At 50.5% G+C, this 23,652-nt stretch overlaps 1 protein-coding gene across 5 annotated transcripts in view; it reads right to left on the reverse strand.

Annotated features, from left to right (window-relative positions):
- Positions 1-23,652, reverse strand: part of GMDS (GDP-mannose 4,6-dehydratase) — a 455,535-nt gene that overhangs the window by 340,456 nt on the left and 91,427 nt on the right. For 3 of the 5 annotated variants that reach the window (XM_064476118.1, XM_064476117.1, XM_064476120.1), the window contains exons 2-4: positions 13,659-13,703; positions 7,425-7,512; positions 5,899-6,008 (exon numbers count right to left, since the gene is read on the reverse strand). In XM_064476118.1, the coding sequence (XP_064332188.1) occupies positions 5,899-6,008; positions 7,425-7,512; positions 13,659-13,703 (243 nt within the window). Of the gene's footprint in view, positions 1-5,898; positions 6,009-7,424; positions 7,513-13,658; positions 13,704-18,148; positions 18,194-23,652 lie in introns of those variants that run through there. The other 2 variants (XM_064476121.1, XM_064476119.1) reach the window with 2 other exon arrangements.

Below are 23,652 nucleotides of genomic sequence, written 5' to 3' on the forward strand. Positions count from 1 at the left end.
TGAGGGAAGGAGGCAGCCAAGACCTAGCAAGAGTGTAGCCCTCTGCACAGCCTTGGACCCCCAGCCGAGGTGGGTGCTCACTTCCCGGGGAGCGGGTGGGTCTGAGCTGAAGCCAGAGACATGCTCGGGGCCGGTCTGGATCTGAAGCTTTAGAACGCGTCCTGGGGGCCCCCTGGGAGAACTTCTGCGTGTATGGCAGGGTCTCAGGACAGCCCCTCCTCCTGCCCCGTGACAGTCATCTACTCCAACTCTCATCACCATCGGTGCAGCGGGAGCCCGCTGGACAGGCCTGGAGAAAGGCGTGAGGTGGCCAGGACACCGGACTGACGGACTGGGGACCTGCAACGCAGGGGGTGTGGGCTCAACCCCCCCACGTCTAGGGGTGTCCTGACAGCGACAGCCCCCTTCCCAGCAGCAGTGCCCCTGCTACTCCTCATTGTCCTCTCCCTCCCACCTCCCTGTCAGGCCCCCAGGGCCCAAAATCCATGAATGAGCAAAGGCACAGGAGAGCCCTCCTCTGCGCGGTTAGCCCCGGCTTTTCACCAGGCCGCCCTGACCCTCCTGGACGTGCACCTTGTCTTGTTCAGAGCTGGTTAGTCAGGCACCCAGCAGACGTCCAGCCAGGCACCTGCCCTGGCCGTACAGCTCCCCAGGGCCCTGTCCCCTCCCTGTCAGCGCAGCCCAGCAGAGTGGGAGGCGATGTGGGGTCGGGACCACTGGAGACGAAGTTCTTCCCCTCAGGAGCCTGACCCCCTTGCTCCATCCCTCCCCAGGGCCGCCCGTTCCACCCCCTGCACTGGCCCTCCCGCCTCCCCTCGCTCGGAGGGAGGCTGACTCGGCCAGCCAGGCTCCAGCGTCCTGGCTCCCAGTCAGCTCTGCTTCCTGCCTGGCTTCCCAGGCCGGACGTCCCGCCCGGAGGACGACTGAGACTCGGCCCCTGTGCCCCGAGTTCAGATCTGCTCGCTGGTCCCACATGGCTGGACAAGGAAATCCTGCTCCCTCTCCGCGGGCCGCGCCCCGGGCTACCTTCTGGGCACGTAGGCCTCCTAGCTGTCAGGAAACAGCAAACAAATGACTTACGGAGAGCTGAAAAGGAAATAATAAAGATAATCAGAGAGACATGGACAGAGTCATTCAATTCGAATGAGAGAAATTCAAGGAAGACGTTGTAATAACGGTCTTCACCACTGAGGAGGGATCTGAAAGCATCGCAGAAGTCAAAAGAGATGATGTTCTGTCTCCACTAAAGACATAAGGGAAAGAGTAAGCTTAAGGGGAAGCCTGCGTATCCGGGGAGAGACGGGACGTGAAGTGAGGTATTTTACATGAGAATTATTACTAACAGAGATAATCATTTTCTTGGATGGTCTTTAAACTGTCAAATACAAAGTCTCAAGGCCTGGCGAGTAACCAAAGGTGTGCCTTTGAGCAGGAAACTTCACTTGTAAAATGAAAATCATATTAAATTATTTCTCAGCACAACACTGTGAAACAGAATGGTAACACCGGGCGAGATTCACTGTAGAAGGGTCTTGTCCAGCAGAGTGACTTCGAGAATGAAGTCAGGTTCCCAAAGAAGCTGTGACGAATGGTGGAAAAATCCAAAACCAGGACAGTGACTAATGGTGAACAGATACGGAATTTAAGGCAGAAAGTGCTGAAAAACTATTATTTACACGGTACAAAACTTTAAAAGAACAATAAAGCAGGCTCCTAACACACATCCCCACGAAAACGAGCAGGGCTGACTGCGCAGGGGCTAACTTGTTCCTACTCGGGTGATGTCAGCAGGCTAGGCTTAACTGCTTTTAATAACTAGTACATTTCAGTCATCGCTCACTTTCTCCTACAGAAGATCAAATCAGCCTCTGAATGACCTACACTTCATGACTCATAATTTTTCTGTTTATGATTCAGAAAAATGTCTTCAGTCAGTATTTCCCAGACTGCTGTGGGTTTATTCCAAGAACCAATTTCATCTTCATTGGTTTCCTACAGGAAACCAGACCAACTTCCTATTATTTTATTTTCCTTACTTTTAGCATACCATAGCCCACATCAAATTAACTGGAAGTGAGAGCGATAGAAGATGTTATTCTGTGTAAGCAGAAGCCAACACAAACAACGCTCCGTCTACAAGTCACGGATTCAAGATGCAACACGAAGTGTGCTGATAATATTAGAGCCTCCTTTCTACAGAGCTCCAAACCAAACACTCAGAATGTATTCGAATTAACTTCTTACAAACACCCCATGTCAGAAAGAACTTGTGCTTAAAAACTATTGTCTACAAATACAACAAATCCTAGAAAGCTGATTAATACAGAGAAATTAGTTGTAAGGAAGGAAAATACATGTTTTTTCCTTCCTAACCCGAAAGAAGCTGCTGGAAGGACAGGCAGACGGCCCAAGCCCAGCGCAGAGCCTTGGTCGGTGGGGGCAAAGCCACGTCCCCAGCCACCACAGTCTGTCATCACCAGCTGCCACCAGGCCAGCCCCTCCCCACACCCACTCTTTCCATGACTAAGAGTCAGTCTGACGTTAGATCACAGAAGAAGCACTGGTGTGGAAATGGGCTTTCAAAAGACACTGACAGTGGGCTGTGCTCACACTGTTCCTCTAAGACACCAGGAGTCCCCAAGAAGTCTCCGTTCTCCTGGACCACATGTGGCTCAGAAAAAGACTGAATGTGGAGGACCTTAGAGGCTCACATCGTCATTAGCTGCCAGGGAACAGGACGATTTTATATCGAATTCAACAGCTGACGCATGGAAGGAAGAAGGCCTATGAAGAAGGAATCTAGGGCACGTGCTGCACACGGACAGACTGAGGAGCCCGACACATCAGAGCAGGGGTTCTCAACGTGGCGCCCCAGACCAGAGGCAGCACCACCGGGACACACCCCAGCCTCAGGTGCTCGGGGCCCCCCCGGACACTCACACACGGGAAACCTGCGGGAGGCCCGGCAGCCGCAGCGCGTGCTGAGGGGCGCCTCACGGTCAAGCTCCCGCTCCCCTGGCCCAGGGACTTCCAGTGCGCTGCCCGCACAACCCCCAACCTCCAGACCCCCTGCCTCTGGCTGGCTCTTCCGTCCTGTCACTGGAATGCTTTTTCTAGAAGTCACAGGTCCTCCCCAACCTAACTGCAGGGGCCACTGACCTCTGCATGGGCCTCACGCCCCCGACACCCCCTCCTGCCTCTCCATTACCCACTGTCTCGTCCTCCGCGACGACTCCCTCAACTCTAAATGCACCCATGCCCCCGAGGGTCAGTCTTCTGTCCACTGCTCTTTGGCATCTCAAGAACCCAGAGCTGAACTCACACCCCTCAACCCCAAATCTCCCCCAGTCCCACAGCATGTTTTAAATGCCCCTGACCTACTCCACCTGAGTGTCCTGCAGGTGCTGCGGCACAGCGAACCCAGGAGGGAGCCCGTGACGTCCCCAGCCAACTCCAACAGCCCCGTAGTCCCTCCTCCTCATCTGCGTCTCGCCTGCGGAGGGGTCAGGCCTACTGTTCCGTCCTCCTCACACTCACCCCTGCCTCCTTCTTCCCCCAGCAGCTTCCAATCTCCCCTGAAGCCTCACCTCTAGACTCATCTCTAAATCTACTTCTCTCCTGTTCAAAAGCAGACAGGTGCCCAAGCCCAGCCCAGCCTCCCAGTGACCCCACCTCCCATTTCTCCCCCAGACTCTCTGCTCACTAATCCAGAACGTGCATCGTGCCGCAGAATGTTCCCAGTCTTCTTGCCTCTCACTCTTGGCCTCGTGTTAGGACCTCTGTTTCAACCACCAGTTCCCAATTGGGACATCTGGAAACTTTCTTCCTGAATCTCCTCCTCGACACCGTGCCCCAGCTCCTCAGCCTGACGCCCTCGCTCCCCTGTCTCTGCAGACTCACAGACACCAGCGGCAGCCCTGTCACTGGTCACAGGTCACCCCTGTGAGAGCGGAGCCCCCACAGAGGTGGGTTTTACACATCCCCGGGCCCCCACTCCACCACGCACACCAATACTGTTGCGGGCAAACAGTCTCACAAGCCAAAGTTCATAGTCAATTAACAAGCACCATTTCTGCCAATTAACTGGCCTTCAGGAGAAAAAGCAAAACAGAACAAAAGCAGATAAACTTCACACACAGAGCAACGCAGAGGGAATCAGCTCAGCCTCCCGTGCCTTCTGCGCTCACGGTACAGACACTAAGGGCACTTGAAGGAAGGCAAGTGTATCAAACTTTCTGAACCACAGAAAGGGAAAAAGGGAAAGACTGGCTTATTTAATACCAGAATGACAGGGACAGGGCCCCCATAAACAAACCTTTATAACCTTCCTGCGTCTTCCCACCATGCCAGTTACGACCCACCACGCCAGTTATGACCCGCCATGCCAGTTAGTTATGACCCACCACGCCAGTTATGACTTGTAGAGGTGATAACCCCACTGTCCACCACAAAGGAAATGGGTTAATCTGAAGGAAAGCGAATCACAGAGCGTTCGTTCCCAAACACCCCGTTTTATCTGGGGCACGGCGTGCGGCGGGGTGGCGGTCACAGGGAAGGGGCACCAACGGCCTCCAGCGGGCTGAGGGCCACTGCTTCTCCACGGGCAGGAGGGCGACCTGCGGGGCAGAGGAGGTGTGGACACCCTTTCGGTGGAAATTACATTAGAAACACTGGCGAAAACAGCTCCGCTCTGACCTGGAGGCCCTGACGCCTTCTCCAGCCCAGGGCTCAGGTCCAGGTCCAGAACAGCGTTCAGAGGGTAAGAGAGGAAGAGCTGCTCCTGAGACAGCACAGACAGATGAGAGCAGGCTGCCGACTGCAGGGGGCCGCGGCCACGGCTCGCGTGAGAGCGAAGTGCGCGTGGGGCTCACGCTCAGGCTGGAGACCTGGCCCCCGCCACGTACGCGGGCTCAGCCCTTCGCCGCGCCCCCTGCGCTCCACGGCTGCTCATTCCACCTGCTGGCAACTTTACACAAGGGCGTGAGGCTCCACTCCGCCCAGGGCTGGGGTACGGAGGAGCAGCAGATCACTCCAGATACCTTCTGAAGTGAGACTGCCAATTTCTTCATTAAACGGCTAAAAAATGCCGACAGATTTTTCTGGACCTTTTTTGGGGGGATGTGGGCTGTTTTAAGTTAGAGTTACCTGTTTTTATTTCTAAGCTCCACTAATATCCTGATGGAGTAAGTATCCCAACAGAACTCGTATCATCCCTGGCTTCAAATTCCACTCACTGAGTTAGCACGAGGGGATAGCAACAAACCCTCGGACGGAGCGCACTGCTAGAGCCCCGGGGATTGGCTTCTCGGGTTTACTGAAAAGCTGCAGGAGAGGCAGACAGACTACCAGAGAACCTGCATAAAGGGCGACGAATCACATGCCCTGCGTCACACTGAGGAGACAAGAGGCTAGAAACAGCTTTTCTTCCAATAACTGACTACTTACAATAAAAAGCTAATTCCACTAAATTTAACATATTGGGACTCAAAGATCTTTTTTTCTCAGCCAGTAATATAATCACTACCAAAAATTAATATTAGAATAGAAGTTTCATTGACTTAACATTTTCCAACATTTTAACAAAACACTGCATTCACAATGTGATTTGAAACGGCAGAAAATACACTGAAGCAGGGTTCGTGACTCTAAGATCAACCCCCCAGAATGAATACTGCTGTTTTGATGTTAGCAATTAAGGTTTTCAATAACAGACAACGCACTTTTTAAAAATGTATCAGCATTTCTACTAGGATTCATTAATACCCAAACTAACATCAACAGTGAGACTCGAGGACTGGGTGTGGTGGCTGTGTCGTCGTCCCAAGAAGCCACAGGCAGAAGCAGACCCCAGAACAGCCCAGGAACAGCAGAGGAAGCAGAGCGACGCGGGCGGCTGACCTTGACGTGGCTCTGGGCCCCGAGGTTGTAGATCTCCGTGGGCTTCACCTCGTTGATGATCTTCACGAGGCAGGTGCTGTCGGTGAGGTCACCGTAGTGCAGCTTCATGTCTTCAGGATTCAAAAACACACCGTCAGACACAAGGAAGCAACAGCTGCCCGTTTTTTTAAAATATCAAAATTGGAATGTATATTCTGAAAGTCTGAAAACCAGAGTAGCAGGCTATGACGGACACTTTTAAAGAAACTAAACAGCAGAATGAAATTCACATCCATCGCCCACATCCATAAAGAACTCGTAAAAACTCAGATGAACTTTTTTAAAAGACATAATACCATGGCAGATGCTACACAATGAACATGCTTTGTGACTCCTAGGTGATAAGACATGTTACATAAGAGTGAGGGTCAGACAAAGAAAACGTGGAAACAGTGTGCATTCTCTCAAGAAGTCCGTGGTACCAACAGCAGCGAGGATGGCTCTACTCAGATACTCGCATCCAGCGATTTTTAGGTCCTTCGTAAACACCAGTTCTCAGCCACCCACGAAATGCCTGATGCAGGACACAGCTGATTGCAGGACAACTAGCCTCTTCCAACCCTCAGTCTACACAGGTCCTCCCACGGGCGTCATCAGCGTCAGGAGGTGACACAGGCAGATGGGCGGCTTGCTGACTGGACACTCATTATTTCTACGTGATCCTGCTCTACGTCTAGATCCAACGGTCACACGGCTCTGCACTCTGCACAAAGCGGTAACAGTGTTCAAGGAGGCGTCACTGAATGACCGAGATACTACACTGGAAAGCCTTACTCGGGACAACAGGAGGTCATCGACCTGTACAAGTGGCCCGAACCTTCAAGCACTCGGGGCCCAGAGGTGAGTACAAGCTCACTTATGGTTTACAAGCTGCCGGGGTCAGCCCTGCCCGCTGGAAACCTGGATGAGCGAAGCAGGCTGAACCTGGAGCTAAAAGCCAGTGTCCTCGTCCCAGCTCTGTCTTTCACAAGGGGTGTGGCCCTGATAAAGTCACAGCCTCTCTCTGCCACTATCTATAAAAAGGTCTTGGTCACAACCTCAGGAACTGCTGGAAAGATAAATGAGAAATCGCCACCACCGTGTTGTGCAGACAGTTTTATTAACGGAAGTAACAGCCGCAAACACTGACAATGACCTTGATTGCCATCCGTTTTTGGACCTGTCTTCACAAATTATTTGAAAAATCAAGTATGTACAAAGACTGCTTAACTTGACCTCACTGGCGGGGACAGGGACATGGGGAGAAGGGGGATCAGAGGCAGGTCTGCTCTGGGCTCCTGGGCGGCACGTCCTGACTGGAACCCCTGCTACAGCCTAACCAAGGTGACCCTGAGGCCCAGGGCAGGGTTTGCAAAGCGTGCAGACAGCACTCAATGCAGGTAACTGTGGGTAAATACGTGCGATGTGAGGCTGTGAGAAAAATGACGTTTGAAAATACCTTAGCGCTAACAGGAAGTTACACAGAGAGTTTGGAGAGAACGACTTACTTCCTTCGATATGCGCCTGGGGGTTCTTGTACAGGTGTTCAATCCGGCCCGTGTTGAACGAACTGGAGCGCCGGACGATTCCGTGGACCTGCATTTTCACAGCGTGGAAGGGAAGACAAGAACCAATCACAAATGTGCAGCAAGGAGTGAGGAGCAGTTCAGGAGTTATTCTGCTCGTGTCCAGCTTTGTGGAAAAATATGCAACTCTCAGGTGTAGACGTTATTTCCAAATTACGAGAAGTCGCCCTAAGGCTGACGGTCCCCCCAGCCCCAGCCCGCCTGCCACCAGCACCCTCCCCCACCTTCCTCCAGCGTCTTTACTGCAGCCTCAATGAAAGTAATTAGATAATTGTGTGACTTCACAGTGAGTGCTTGGTTGTAGATACTGAAATGTCTCCTTTCCAAACACATACACGTTTACAGTCCTGCTGCTGACAAAAATATCTCTTCCATTTGAAACCGCAGACAGACCACGTGAGGCCAGATCGGGCAAACAGCCCTGGCCGGCCTCTCACTCAGAGCTCGGGGCGGGGGGGGGGGGGGGCCCGAAGCGCCACCCCCCAGGGCCCGGGCCCTGCATCTCACACCCGCCCCGCACACAGCGCGGGCCCGCGGTGCCAGGAGGCACAGCTGCCGCAGCGCAGGCGTGTGGAGGAGCCAAGGAAGGGCGACAGCAATGGTTAGGGACGAGACTGCTGTGCTGCCAGGTTTAAGACATGGAGGAAACTCAACTGAAGAGGGAAGTTTTAAAAATTTTCATCTTTGGCTTACCCATGGTATGTGTGAGTGAAAAAAGTCATCGGAACAAGAACGCATACCCGTCTGGTACTGAAGAGAAGGCTGTTTTGTGTCGGACACGTTAGAGACATTGTCCAGGACCCGCCCTCACTCCCTTCTGTGTCAAGACTGCTGCCTCTGTGCCGGCGACCGACACCAGCGCGGTCAGCGGCTGCCCGAGCGCCACCTCCACTGCTGGCAGTTTTAACCCTTCTCTTATTTTAGAAGTGTCCCTTCCAACATTGGGTAGTTTCTTTCCAGCTGAATACACTTCTATATTTTAACTCAATCGTTTTCTGTCTGTTTCAAACAAAAAATTAATCCTTGGCATGACTCAAATATTCCAAATGCAGGGGGGAAATTATAAGCACTTAAGACTCTCTTTCGAATAGAAAGAAATGTCGCCGTCATTCTACATGGCATAGTGAGAAACTGACTTCTACAAAGGACACACCCACAATTAATCATGCTGTTGGCTGGTGGCTTCAGCCAAAGAGAAAAGCATTCGTCCACATCATTTTCCGAAAGAACCAGACCAGGGAAATCTGGGCAACGTGACAACATTTCGAGATGGGAGCATCACAAACTTGGGTGACACTCTGGAGGGCAAAACGTAAAATCTAGGAAACATTTAAATTGAGATTCGGGTAAACATATCTGTTACTCAATTTAGAAGTAAAGAAAGTAACATTTACATTAAGCTTAAAATTTACTCAGATTCACGGTCTCCAATTTTTCAAGTTGTTACTTAATTGTAAAGCTGAACTACTCTATAAACTTAATAAATTTTGTTTAATAAAATTCAAGTTCACATACATACTTCTACATGTCAAAACTGGTGTTTAGCACCAAAGTCATTTCTGAAACAGATTTCTCAGATGTAGGCTGATAATTAATTGGACAGAGAGGAATTTATATGTTCTAAAAACAGATAATAAAATAAGTAATCTGGTTTAGTCTGTTTTTTCTCTTGATTGCTGGTTTCTCGGTAAGTCACATACTCCCGCAGCCCAAACCAAAGAGAAATGCTATATATGTAAACATTTTACATAAAGGCCTGATTAAATCATTCAGGGTATTGATGGATCCAGTATGAAAATCACAGTTACCCAAAGGCAGTTCAAACAAATAACTCAGGACACTACTGTCACACTTAAAACCAAAACCATTAGGCACTAGCTTTGGGGTCTTTTTTTTTTTTTAATACCAAAAAAAAAAAAACAACTGTGTTTTAATTTCCCCTCACTCCCAACTTTTGGTATGTGTGCACAGGGAAAGAGACATCTGCCAAATGCTTAACCCATGACAGCAAGCATTATTCTAAGAACCACTGGAGGCTGGGTCTACTTCTGAGACAGGCGAGAACAAACACGAAGACGAGCCGAAATGTGTGCACACTGGATGATCTAGTTAGGAATTTGAGGTTAGAGGCTTTTTCTTTACAGGAGGGATGGGGGGTTGTTTGTTTTTATAAGGATTTTTGGAGAAAAGGAAATGAGTTAGAAAACCAAAGTGCAAAGATAAATGAGTTACATTTGCTCCCCTATAAACTTAGTCAAAATCATTATTAAATTGTAGCAGTTCAAAAACAAAATAGAATCCTGAAAAACTGAAGTCTTAAACGGAAGTATTTTTGACAAACAAACCTCATGTCCCATTTAACTAATTGAGAAAAGGAAAATTTCAAGTTCTCTCAATGTCAGAACAAAGCTGGACTGACTTCAAAACCTAGAGTCAGATTAGGCAGCAGAACAGAGACACGCTGATTGATGGATGCACTGACTGGCTGATTACAGTCAAGAAAACAGAAAATGATTGCCACTGGATTTAAAGCTCTTCAGTGTCTAGATTTCTCCTGGGGGCAAGGATGCCTCCTGGGATGTTACCGCCACCTGCCTTCTGAGAAGGTCACCTTGATCGCTGGCATGTCCGTGGCAGTGACCGTGACAGACACTGCACTCCACACACGTCAGCTCACCTAATCTTCACAACCACATGCCTACTGCTGCCTGAGACCACGCCCCCAGCACGTGGTCGTGGTACCAGGGGATGTGGCCCCTCATGCCGACGCTCAGCGTGGGCTGAGTGGAAGCCACAAAAGCTTTGCCTTTTTTTTTTTAACTAAGGCTTCTAGGATACCCAACAACTTGGAAAAAGTCGGTCACGTGTTCTCACAGTAAGACGGGGTGCACAGGAACCCTGGTTCCAACACACGATCTCCCAGAGACAGCACCAGCACAGTCCCCAAAACCCCTCTTTCCTGTCCTCCTGACACTCCCTGGCTTCAGGTTCTTTCCTGGAAGGGAAACCCACAATTTACCTCTTCTCTCTTTTAATTTCTGATACACTGTGTTGTAGTTGTTACCAAGTATTTAATACAGATTTTTCATGTACTCCCAGATAGATTTTAGCTTTTCAAGGGTTTAACCTTGTCTTTCATTTCCTGGTTTCTCTCTGTATTTTGTACCAAATGAGGACAGAAGCATGTTGAGGGCGTCTCTGCCAACGCGGATCCTCGGAAGGCACCTGAAACCAGAATGAGCTCCACGGGAGCTTCACTTTGCAGGTTTCCTTCTTCCCTGATGACCAGAGATCCCAGCACGGGGCTGGGACCGAGGCAGTGCCACACGCCCTCCTGTCCCTGACACACTGGGCCGCCTCCACCATCAGCACCCCTGGGCTTGCCGGCACCAGGCGCGGGGCCGCCAGCCACTCCTGCACCACACCGTCTAGACCAAGGTTCCTGCGTGTCCCCCTCGGCTCAGGGCACCGCGGGAGCGGCCACGCCCACCACCCACGTCTCAGGGAGGCCCAGAGCCCACAAGGGCCAGGGGAGGAGGACACACTGAGCCCAAGGGCCTCCTCACCACAGCGAGCTGGACGGCCCGGCGCACCAGCCTGGCTCCGAGCTGGCAGGAAGCGTGTCAGGAGCATTAGGCTCCGCACTTCAACAGTGTGTTCACGCAAACGTGTAAAGTTTTAAAGGATGATTTTCTATAAAACCTGAGAATTCTCAGTCTTCCTCACCGTGGGATGACACCTGTGAGATACTCTATAAATAATGAACGTGGCTGAGCCCCAGGCTTTCGGTGCCTTCCGTCATGTCTAATTGTGAGCAACTCAAGAACGGAGCCGCTCTGAAAACCACAGCTTTAAAAGCTTTCAACAGTCTCTTCTCTGCCAAGCGGACCAGCGATGAAACAACCCTTCTTTCCCACATGAAGTCATCCGTTCAGGGCACGATCCCACGCGTGGACTTCAGTGGCCACATTAGGTGACCAGGCCTCCCAGCCTCAGAAATCTAATGCGTGAGGTCACACAAGGCAACTGATCGCAGCCAGCAGACCTATCGGTACCTGACCTCCTTCTCAAGCCACACTCAAGCGTTTAGCGCTGCTTCCAGCTTCTTAGACCCTTACCAGTTTTCTAGTTAGAGAAGCAAAGGAACGTGTCTCACGTGCTCTGCCGCCTCCACACAGAGGCCGTCTGGGGCCAGAGCCGCCCCTCCTCTCTCCCCAGCCGCCCGCCTCTGTCCTCAACCCGCTTCCCCCCCGAACTGCCGCTTTCCCGTCGGGTCCGGCCGCCCAGTCTGCATCCTGCAGGGCTGGCCCGGAGCTGCCGGCCCCCGAGGACCGCCCCTTCCCTGTCCAGGAGGAACCAGCCCGCATGCAGCCTGTTTCGGCATCTGTGGCTCCTCTCCCAGGGTTGATACTCTGCCACCCCAAAGCATGTGCTTTCCAGTCCTTTCCGAGCCTGTGGCAGTCCTTACACAAAGACTAGATTCCAAATAACAAGAGAGCTCGGGGAAGCCAGGTCCTACACACCACGGTTTCTTAAGAAATGTTGTTCATCTTCACCGTGTAATTAAATGATCTCATCTGCACCTTCATTACAGTGGTTCTCAAACTGCAGGACCTACCTAGAGCCCTGGCAGCAACGACAGGCCTGCTAGGAGGGCCGGCTCCCAGACCGCTGACTCAGCCACCTGCGTGCCTTCGCTGGGGCCCCCAGGGGTTCGCCACCCACTGAAGGTTGAGAACCCCCAAGCCATTCTCTTATGACGACTCCCATGTCACATAAAACTTCTATTAAATAAATTTGTATGCTTTCAATTTAATTTTCAGGCCCAGCCAGGGACCCCGACAGGGTTGAGGAAAGTTTTCCTCCTCCACATTAAACTGACAAGTGCCGTGTTCGGGGCGGGGCGGTGGGGGGGCTGGCCCTGTCAGGATTACTCAATTATTAGCCCCTCCCAGTGAGCCAAGGCTCACTGGGTGCAGAGCCACATCACTAACCCCTCCTCAGCGAGCAATCCCCTGTCAGCTGATCCCAGTGGCTGAAACAAGTCTGTCTCTCTGACAAACCTTTCCTTTTAGAATTATTAATGCATCGAGTTGGTCCAGCCTGAATACGTATCAGTCTTTACCTAAAACCAACTCTTCTATATACAATATACCCTAAAAATCCCTGCTCTGCAGAACATGGATTTGTCACTCAATTATCAAGGCATCTGTGCACACGAGCATGTGCACGTGTATCTTTTCATAATTACATCCGCCTTATTTTGACATCACGAGATGTACACAGCTCTGGACAAGGACACAGAGGTGTAAACATCCCTGCTAAGACCTCCTAAAGTCTAAAAGTCAAAGTTCACAGAAAAGGTTCTGAGCAACAGTGAGAAAGCTAGGTTCCTTTCCTTCGAATTCTGTGGGTGTTTAGACACCCAAGTCCTTGCTGTTGTTTTTCCATCTGCCCAGAGAACACAGTTTGTAAACAGCGCACCTGCCCCTGGGGAAACACGGAATCTGTAATTACTACCATCAGCATGCCCGGAACAGGTGGGTCCTGGGCAGTTCGGTTCTGTCCCGCGTGAACTTACAGAGCTGTGCGCATCTGAAAACTGTTCTCAAAAAAGGTAAGAGCACCACTGAGCTACCCGCAGTCTAACACGTAAACCCTTGCTTCCTCCAGGGAGAGCGGGACAGGTGTGGGAAGGAGGGCGGGGGGAGGACAAGCAGACGCAGGCCGGCCCACGAAACCCTGGCTGCCCACTAGAAAGAGAAATCTCAAAGTGCAAACTTTCATTCAAGCTTGCCAAAGATCAGCCTAGCTCCTGTCGCCCTGTGCAAGCTCCGAGCTAAGTGACGTCCCCGTGAGGGGCCTTTATTGTGCCGCACGTGACGTCACACGCTGACCCCACCACGGGCTGCGGCTGAGAGTGTGGGAAGCATGCAGAGCAGTGAAATGCTAGGGACAGGGGAAGCCACCAGCGCTCGGCCGCAGATAAACAGCACAATGAGCTGGCGCGGTTACAAGCCCGGAGGCACCTTCTTCCCCTGATTGGGATTTGTTATCAGCGTCCGGTGGAAAACACACGCAGCAGGACGGCAGCAGAGGAAGCGAGGCCGCCGTGTCCACGGTCCCACCAGCCTGCGGCGGCTCCGGGGCGCTCACCTCGTAGCCCTTCTCCAGCAGGAACTCGGCCAAGTAGGAGCCATCCTGGGAAGAGAAGGAAAGTGACAAGATCAGCCCCGAGAGGCCAGGACAATGGCGCCCCCCGCGTCGCAGCGGCTCCAGGAGCCGAGTGGAGGCTCACGCGACAACAGAAAACAGTACAGACACTGATGGTGACACTGTCCCCGCGCTCTTGCACAGGCACTGCTTCACGGGCACACCGCCGGAGCCCAGGAAAGTGTCCCCGTCATCACGTCCCGAGAAAGAAGTGAACCCCAGGGATGCGGTCCAGGCAACAGGGAGCACTTGGGAGTCACATGGTCTGGGGTCAGGTTTTGCCCTTGGCAGCTCTGTGCAAGGTGCACACTGCACGCGGCAAAGCGGAAGGCCGTGAGCTGCAGGAACACGGAGCAGGAACCTGACTAACATGGGGGGGGGGTGCTGTGAAAAGGGTCCCGGGGGAGGGATGAGACAGGGGCCCCGGGCTGGTGGGGCAGGGCAAGTGCAGGGGAGGTGGGGGGCACTCTCGGGGGCGGCCTTCGGGTACTGGTGGAGCTGGCTTCTAACCCAAGGCTTCTGGAAAGTCACCAAAGAAAGGGTTTAGGGTTGGGGTGGGGTGGGGGTGGGGACAGGGTCAGATTTACATCATCACTGAGTGTGCGGCGTGCAGGTACATGCAGACTTTCAATAAAAGGGGGGTGCTTATTTTTTATAAAATAAGAAGTATCTAAATAATAAGTATCTTAAACCATGCAGTTAGTTTCTACATTATGATGCAGGTGTCTAAACACAGAGATGCTCATCTCATTTTTCAAAATTCTTTAAAAAATTTCTAGGCAAGGGGGAGGTCTCTGTGAAACATTCCATGTGTCACTTTTATGGAAAGAAGGTATGAGAGTCATCTAATTAAAGTATTAAGAGGCACAGGGAATGAGAGCACAGTCCAGAGGTTCAGTAAAACATCGCCAGCCCTGCTCAGAAAATGAGCTGGGCTACCGCCAGGGTGTTCTGCAGTCAACCCTGGAACTGCCCTTCTGCCTTCTGCCTGGGGGGGTCCCCTCCACCCCCTCCAGACTTAACACAAAAATGAGAGGCTCCAACTACTGGAAATGTGTGTGCTGGAGACTGGTTGTGGGGGAAGGCATAGCTCAAGTGGCAGAGCACACGCCTAGCACGCACAAGGCCCTGGGTTCAGTCCCCAGCACCTCCTCTAAAAATAAATACACATACAAACCTAATTATCTCCCCCCTAATAATAATAATTAAAAAATTTTTAAAAACTGTTTGGGAATATTTGGGTTTCCTTGGTCTCCTCAGCGTGAGAAAGCTTCAAATATCCCTCTGAGATTCAAAAGTTCCTACCACATATTCCAGGGAAAAGAAAAACAGGGGCGGCTTCATTACTGTCATTACTTAACTTCGAGGTGGAACTGGAGACGTCCTGTGGGTCCTGAAAATGGCAGGGCTGCCAAGGAAGCGTTCACTACATCTGCGCAAAAGTCACACAGAGACTCAGGCAGGATGACAGGGTGCAGTGGGCAAGAGACACAGTTTGTGGTTCATTAAAACCTCCAGCAAATTTCCTTCTGACTCCTGGACATAAATACTCTGGTTTACAGACTCACAGGGGATGAAGAAAAACTGTCTGTGTATTCCTCTCCCCCTCAGTCTGAGGATATGCACACAATTGTGTGGCTTTACATACCCGACGTGCAAAGTCAATCAGACAACAGAGCCAAACAATCCAGGACGAGACAGATGGGTCCACAGGACGACAGGAAATCTGAGAACAATCAGTGGTCTTACAAACCGAACAATAAGAACACAGCTTAATAGGAAAAAACCCTCACAATAGCAGTAACAGTAATTTTACAGACGCTCAGATGGCTCTAGGAAGTACGTTTTGCTTTGTTTTTGTTGGTGGTGGTGTCATTTTGAAGCAGACAACACTATACCACATCTTATCATTTCTCTTAGAAGAAAAAGTTAAACTGCTTTGTGTTCCACCAGGGTTGCCTAGAATGAAAAAAAAAAAAACACACAACCAAAAGGCAGAGGTGAAAGTGTGGGAGACGGCGGGGGAGGGCGAGCAGTGATTACTCAGAGCGCTGATGTGAAACAGGCCTGCCCAGGGCCGAACCCTGTCAATAGGTCTCGTTCTTCTCGCCCGGGCCGTTCTCAAACTTTCCAGCCGCGCTGGAACATTCTGCACCAGCAGCCGCACTCACTTCCCCCTCACTTCCTTGCCAGGTCTCCCAAGTGATAGGGCCCAGCTGCACAGTGTGGGAACCCAGCAGGGCGAGGGCTCCTGGTCTCCGGGCCCCCGGCCCCTGTATCAAAGCCCCCCCTCCAAAGATGCTTCCACAGACTGAAGACAAATGTTATGGCAGCTGAGAACCTGCAACCAACGTGAGAGGCTGACACTTAACTCCTCAACACCAAGGACCTCACAGGCTAAATTGCAACAACTTGTTCACTGGGAACACAACAGATCTGGGATACATTCCAGGCGGGGTTCAGTCCTTGTTGCAGAAAACGTGTAATTGTTCCAGCTGTGACTCTTCTCAATTTAACTTCGCACGTGGTTGGTGAGAGCACCCATGCCAGGCTAAATGCTGTAACTGACGTTTTACGTAAGCACCATGGCTTTGGCCGCGGTCTGCTACCTTGCTCTTGCAGGAACTCGCCTGGAAGGCAAGCAGCCGCTCGGCACGCGAGGCATGGGAGGCAGGCGGGGCAGGGGGCCAGGATGAGGCCCCCGGTCCCCCATGACTCTGACCTCGGGGACAGCCTCTTCCACCAGGCCTACCAAAACATGTGCAAACCCAACAAAATAAGGAAAAGACCATAACAGACTCAATTTTCAAACCACACTGATTTGGTCATTTCCATTACAGGGTGTTTTATGGATCAAACGGTGCTTCTAGTTTAATCAAGTGACCGGAGGCAGAGAGACCCCATCACCGGAGGACACCCGGAGCCGGGAGGAGGGGCAGGACGCAGCGCAGGGCTCCCTCCGGCCTCTCGCGGGCACGCGCACGACTTGGGAAGCAGCGCAGCGCGGTCTGGGGGTGGACTTGGGCTGGCGGCTGCAGGCCAAGTGGGCAGGAAAACTGCCCTGGGCCCAAAATGCTCAGATTTCGGGGGTGCCTGATGCCTGTGGCCCAATCCACCTTGGGCGCCGATGCTCGGCACCTTCCATGGAGTCCTCAGAACTGTTCCAGGTAAAATTCACAGTAGTTCCAGAAATAACCGAATCATACCTTGACTGAAGTATCAAATTACCTAAAATTGCACATTTGTAAAAAGCTGAAGGAAGCACAGAGAGTTTCCGAGGAGACTGAAATAAGCCCTCACGGCCCTCACGGCCACCACGTCCACCACGTCCTCCAAGTCCGAAACGCAGGTGCCAGGCTGTGTCCCTTCCTGCCGAGGAGAGACAGCATCGCTCTTCTCTCTTCCAACGTGGATTCACTTCTGCCCAGAGGAACAAAGGGCAGGGCACTTTCTTGTGCGCAACTTGAGGACCTGGTCCCCGAGCTGCACACCCCACTGTCCTGCGTGTTTCTGGCTCGCACCGTCTGGCAGCTTCTTCAAGCAGAGGAGCTGGGTAGTATTGGGCTAAAGAAGGCCACTACTAAAGCGAACCCCTTTGTGTAGACCATCTCCAGCAGCAAGAAATAAACACCGTTCCGTAAGTGGCAGGGACGTTCACGGCACGGCCTGCGCGCTTCAAGTCCGTGTGCTCGAGTCACTCTAAGGTAAGCATCTCTCCAGCTCACACCAGCTCCAATACCAAAGTAATCTGCACTTCCAGTGGGAGATGTACACACACCTCAAAGACTGACAGACATTGTTCTGAACTGGAATGAAAACTTCCATGGGAAGATTAGCCCCTGCGCGGGAAGAAGCCTGAAGCAGAATATATCTGAGAAGTGCTTCCACCTGGCTCGCATCCGTGGCACAAATCACTGCACAAAGTCTCTGTCAGACCCACAGAATTCAAAGACCACAGGGATTAATTAATCCAACTGTCACTTTACAGATCAGGAAATTGAGATTCACAACATTAAAATGTTTAGTGTAAAAGAACGAAAGAAAGAAAGAAAGAAAGAAAGAAAGAAAGAAAGAAAGAAAGAAAGAAAGAAAGAAAGAAAGAAAGAAAGAAAGAAAGAAAGAAAGAAAGAAAGAAGAGAAGAGGAAAGGAAAGGAAAGGAAAGGAAAGGAAAGGAAAGGAAAGGAAAGGAAAGGAAAGGAAAGGAAAGGAAAGGAAAAGTCAGTCTCCAAACTCTCAGATCTCAGAATTTTTCACTAAAAAGTACTACAAAAAGATCTAAAATGAAGAGCCTGGACTAAAGCCTACAGTGGAGAACCACCCGAAACACACGCACGTGACCAGAGCGAAGAACAAGAACGCAGCCGACGATTGGTAGGAATGCGATAACCAGCTGACTCCCTGGTAAACAGGAACCAGGAAAATGCGGACATACCACTATTGAAAGCACACAAATAACTCCCATGTCTTGTAGTCCTTAGAGATGAAAATCACTTCCCCATAAAAGCTGCTGTCGCCAGAGCACCAGCTTGCGCGTCCTTTGAGAGGAGCACAGTGACCCAGAAACGTGACCAACACCCTGCGCAGCAGCCCAGGGCTGAGCCACCCCGCCCGGAACCCGCCCCCACCGACCCTCTCGCTGGGGAAGGAGCCCCTCGGCAGGTGCTCAGCCGGCACAGGCGCCGCCCACATGCGTCCGGGGCGACAGTGGCTCTGCTGCCACCACAAGACCGCCCATAAACCGCGAGGAGCTGGAAGGCCAGAAGCAGCTCTAGACGCAGGCCCAGTACCTCCTGGTCTACCATCTCCCCGAGTACTTCCCCCAAGCATTTTCACAATTTCTCTAATGTTAATCTCAAGTTAACATGCAGGTTCAAAAGATTCTAACGTTAAGTCTTGTGTCCAGTGGCAAACTCAACATAAAACATCACAGAGGGGAGAAATGACCTAAGAGGTTAATTTCAGAAAGAATATTTTCCCAGTTTGATAGGTTAAAAAGTGATGTTTTTCTTTCTGTTTTCTGCTTAGTATTAATACTGAAAGGTTTGTGTTTATGACCACAGACAACATTTCTTCTGGGGCTTATTTATTCTTATCTTTTATGTTTCTTACGCATTTCTCTAGAAGGCTGTATTTTGCCAGGTAGCTTGTCCTTCTCTGTACCTAGAGCATATCTAACATTGACTAATGTTTATCTCCAACAAAAGCCACTCAAAAAATACTCTGAAACAGATGAGCAGATCTTTAGTGGCAGAACACCCACAATAACCTGATTTAAGACACACGTTCCTTTCAAACTGAAAATGACTGTTGTAAACTCTTAGTTCACTGAGCAAAGAATGAAAACACCAGAACCTGACCTCCACGCGGCACGTGCAGTGCCCCGGACCCCGCACGGCAAAGTGAATTTCTGCCACGCGGGCAAACACTGTAAGAAGAGCGAGCTAGAAGGAAGAGCTACTAACGAAGCACAGAAACATAATTTTAATTTTTAATTTTAGATAATTAGGACAACACACACTCTCCAACACAGCCCCAGAAAAGTCTCAAAGGCCTCAAAAGTCACGTGTTAGAGGCGTCCGTTGAGCGCCTGCCCGTGCGCTGGCGCACGCGACGCGCATGAACTGGCCTGCTCGCATCCGCGCGAACAGAAGCGCCAAGTACTCGAGGACCGCCTCCCACTGTGTTCTTGAAATGCAAGCTCCTTCTGTCCGAACCTCTGGGCCTTTTCTCTCTCCCATTCTTGACACGCACGCTGGCTCCTGTCCTGCAGGGATGTCACTACAGTCGGCGATGACAATGGTAAGAAGAGGATGCTCTCGGCATACGCCCGCTGCGCTGCGAGCGCCGTAGGTCTGCTAACCTTTCCATCTTCACAGTGACCCCGTGGAGCTGGCACTGTTGTCACCTCCACGTCACAAACAGCCACCGGACAGCCAGCACCCGCCCACGACCCCAGGCAGGAGCCAGAGTGAGGATTCACACTGTTCAGGTTTGTCATGAATTAGTCACACGGCAGTCTGCTTCACTGATAGGTTCAGTCACCCCACACTGACGGGCCCGCAGACGTGTCATCACAAAACCCGGTCTCCGTAGGATGCACTAACAACGCATTGTCACAGACCAGTGGACAGGGAACGTCCGCCTGGCCGCAGGTGTCGGGGAAGACAGGACCAAGAGGAGAGGAGAGACTGCGTCCCGGCCCCGTTGCTCTGACAAGGATCTGGGAGGCCAGGCACTCCCCGGCCCAGGGAGGCTCAGGCCCCTACACCTGACAGACATCAGCAAGCCCACACGTGGGCAGGAAGCGAAAGCATCCATGTAACCTGCACAGTGCATCAACGTGCTCTGCTCGCAGGGACCCCTGCAGACGCACAGCCCGGCCACAGGCAGGGCTGGGGGGTGATAGACAAGGTCCAAAACACTGCCCACCCACCTTCAACGGTCCTGGATGGCGCACGGCCCTGGGGACATAAACACCACCCCAAGCGTGAAATCAAGGAGGGAAGAAACAGGAGAAACACAAGACGCACATCCCTGTCAAAGTCCGTCACAGATCTGCCTAACCGGCCAGGTCAGTGCGCTGTGAGTAGCGCCTTTCAAGCTAAGAACAATGTACTAACTGAAGGTCTCTGTAACTCAAGGCTCCAAGTACACTGACAGAGATTAGTTCAGATCTCTAGGGAAATCAGCAATAAATTACCAGCACACTTCATGCTTAAAAATAATCTTTGCAGTAAATATATATAAATTAAAATTGGACAACAATTGAAAACAGAGTTTCTCTCCTTCCTGTTCCCTTTCTCATTATCTCTCAGAGCGACAGTCCACACAACTAGAGGCTGTTTCTCTGCAAATTTCATGCTTACGTAGTTCTACTCATCCAAGTGATTTACAGAGGAAATGATTTCCTGCAGGTACTCTAACTCAAACAGAGCTGCACTCTGTCCAGCGTTCAAGGCCATGCTTAATGAGAAACTTTAAATTTGGAAGAAAAAAAAACCTTAGTACTGAAAAGAAAAGAGTTATTAAATTTTAGCATTTACCTGATTTATTAACGTTTCCTAGTGCATTTCTTTTTATAATTTGTGTCCTGGCTAACGGAGGAAGACAAAACAAATGTCCTTTTGTTTACTGGCTTTAAAAGGTCATAGGAGTAACAAGAGGAGACATGTGCTGACGACTACGTACCCCCCATGTAACGGCACGTTCGCCAATCAGGTTGACACTGAACCGTCACTGCTGGTGACAAGCAGGATTTAACCATTTACAAATATTCTTGCTGTCTTTACCCGTTTCCTTCAGGGATACAACTAGTTGGTGCAGTCCAGCTACAGCTGTCCCTGTCCCACGTGTGTGCTGTGACAGAAACGTCACCACTCGGCACCCCGACCCACCTCTGCAGAGCCCCGCCAGGCTGGAGACGCTGTGAATCACAGAGGAAAGACCCAGCTTAACAACTGTGGTTTGTAGAACTTAAAGCCACTGAACGGCAGACGGAACTCAAGCCCGCGCACGGGAGTGCACGTGGAGACACCTGCGAGTGTCCACCCAGAGAGCTGCGTATCACAAACCTAATGAAGCCGACACTCAGAGCCCGGGGGCCAGGGGGACGGCGCGGCGTGGGAGCGCCCGTGACCACCGGGTCGCTGCTGGTCTCCGTGCGGTGCGGCGTCTGCGGGCAGGTGCTCCCCGGACAGCGCAGTCTCGTGGACAGGAGACCTCTATTTACTTGTCAGCTTTTCTGTATTACGCATTAAGGTTCTGCCACTCAGAGAGGCATCAAAAAAACACTCTGGGGGGAAAACCACGTATGTAAGAGGACGTGCCACATCATGCTCGCGGCCCTGCCTCGTGTCACTGCCTTCCAGACGCCGGTCCCTACACAGACCAGGACAAAGGTACCGTCTGCGGGTCAGACTCCGTGGGCTTCTGCTTCTGGTTGTTTCCATCTTGTCATTTTGTCGTCTTTCACAGCCACGGGGCTCAGCTCTCACCCAGCCGTGCACCTCTAAATCTCCACTCAACAGGACTGAGAGGAAACATTATCAAGAATCCCCACCACTGAAGACCAGAGTTTTGTAAGGGTGTCGAGGGGTGGGAGGTGATTCTCTAGGTGAAAAGTGTCCACTCGAGTAGGAACTGGACATGTTCCCCATCTTGGTCACATCAGCTCCAAACTCCCAACCGTGCCAGGGCCCCAGACTGACCCCACGTGTCCCTAACCCTGTCTCACCTGACTGCAACCACCTTGCGGTCCAGTTTTGTAGTACCTAAATATCTAACTGCGGCGTTGCTTCCCAGACGGTCTCCCTCCTGATGTGCATGACTTGTGCAGGGTATCTGACTATGTTTGTAGACCTGGATCATACATTCAGAAAAACTGGGAGTGGTTCCTTTTCCTACCAGAACACTAGGCTTAAAGTTCAGATGGGCTCTCACCCTAAGCCACACCTTTTAATAGATGCAGTTAATTCAAGCTTACATTATAGCACATATGTTCTTCGAAGTATTTATTTCCATCAGTTAAGAATACCTTACATTTCCGTAATTCTTGATTGCTAAGATAGTCCTCCCATTCGTATCTCACAACATGCGGGTGACACAGCTGGTATCAGCCCCATTTTTCCACGTGAGAAAACTGAACTTCAGAAAGCGTAAACCCTCTGTTCAAGGTCACACAGCTAGTCAGGGAACTCGGCAGTATGGGAAACCGATTTGTCTGGTCTGCGCTACAATATTAGTCCACAATACATCTCTTTCAATCGAAATAAAAGTATTTCAACCACAATAAGATGCCACAGCAGGTTTTTTAAAGCTTTTTAATTAACTAATACATGCATATAAAACTCATATAAAGTTTAGTAAAAACCATCTTTAAATAAGCATCATCAATGACGTTTGCAACAATCCACCATTAAGAATGACTGATTACAACCAGCCCTCCTTCAAGGATGCGGCACAGAACACCCTGTGTGTGCGTATACATGTGTGTGTCTGTGTGCTCACTCAAAGGGACTTTCATGCCATTATCCTGAGGATAAAAAAAAGTAAGTCTGTAGTTTGAATGTGAAAAGCAGATCCCGCAACAACCAGTCAACAGGTAAACATCTATTAAATCTAAAGGAACGTGCAACGCGATACAGCAAACGCAAGTCGGGGGAGGCGCGCTTCCTGCCCTGTGGATTTATGGTCTAGTGAGAGGACAGGAGTCAGCACATCCTCGTCACCAGCACCACCGTGTCAGTGCAGACACTTATGCCGTGGACGCCGGGATGTGTGAGGCTGATACCGGCCAGTAGAAATACTGTGACCATGTGTCATTTTACATTTTCCAGTAGCCAATTTTAAAAAGGTAAAAAATCTGTAAAAGTTAATTTTAACAGTATGTTTATTTAACCCAACGTATCCAGAATCCTATCAGACCAGTACTGTTAATGAAAAATTACTAACGAGATATTTTACGTTCTTTTTTGTATTAAAGTCTTTGAAATCTGTTATTTTATACTTACAGCACATCTCAGTTCAGATCTAAATTTTCTTTAGAAATACTTTTTCAGAAATCTATATTTAGATTTCATAAAGTTGGCAGTTGAAAAAGTAAATCCACATACCCAGGTTGTATCAAGTACATATACTTAAAATTCTTCCAAAAACTGAACTCAGTATCAAAAAATCACTTTCCTTTAACATTCGTATACACGTTGGCAAAATTGATTCACTTTGTTTTAATAAAATCTGATCTGACTTTAGAGCAAAAGTCTATCAGCTTAAAATCCACATCTGCTCAGTGAGCTCAATGACTCTCTAACAACTGTGTCAAGTATTAACCGTGACTCCAAAGGAGCATTTGCACAAATGGGAAAGCAGCTCTGAGAGTGTTCTTCCAGGTCTGCCTAGCTTTTACAGCCAGTTTATGTAACACTATTAAAAATAAGA

This window comes from Camelus dromedarius, chromosome 19 (assembly GCF_036321535.1).
Source record: "Camelus dromedarius isolate mCamDro1 chromosome 19, mCamDro1.pat, whole genome shotgun sequence".
Taxonomy (NCBI): domain Eukaryota; kingdom Metazoa; phylum Chordata; class Mammalia; order Artiodactyla; family Camelidae; genus Camelus; species Camelus dromedarius.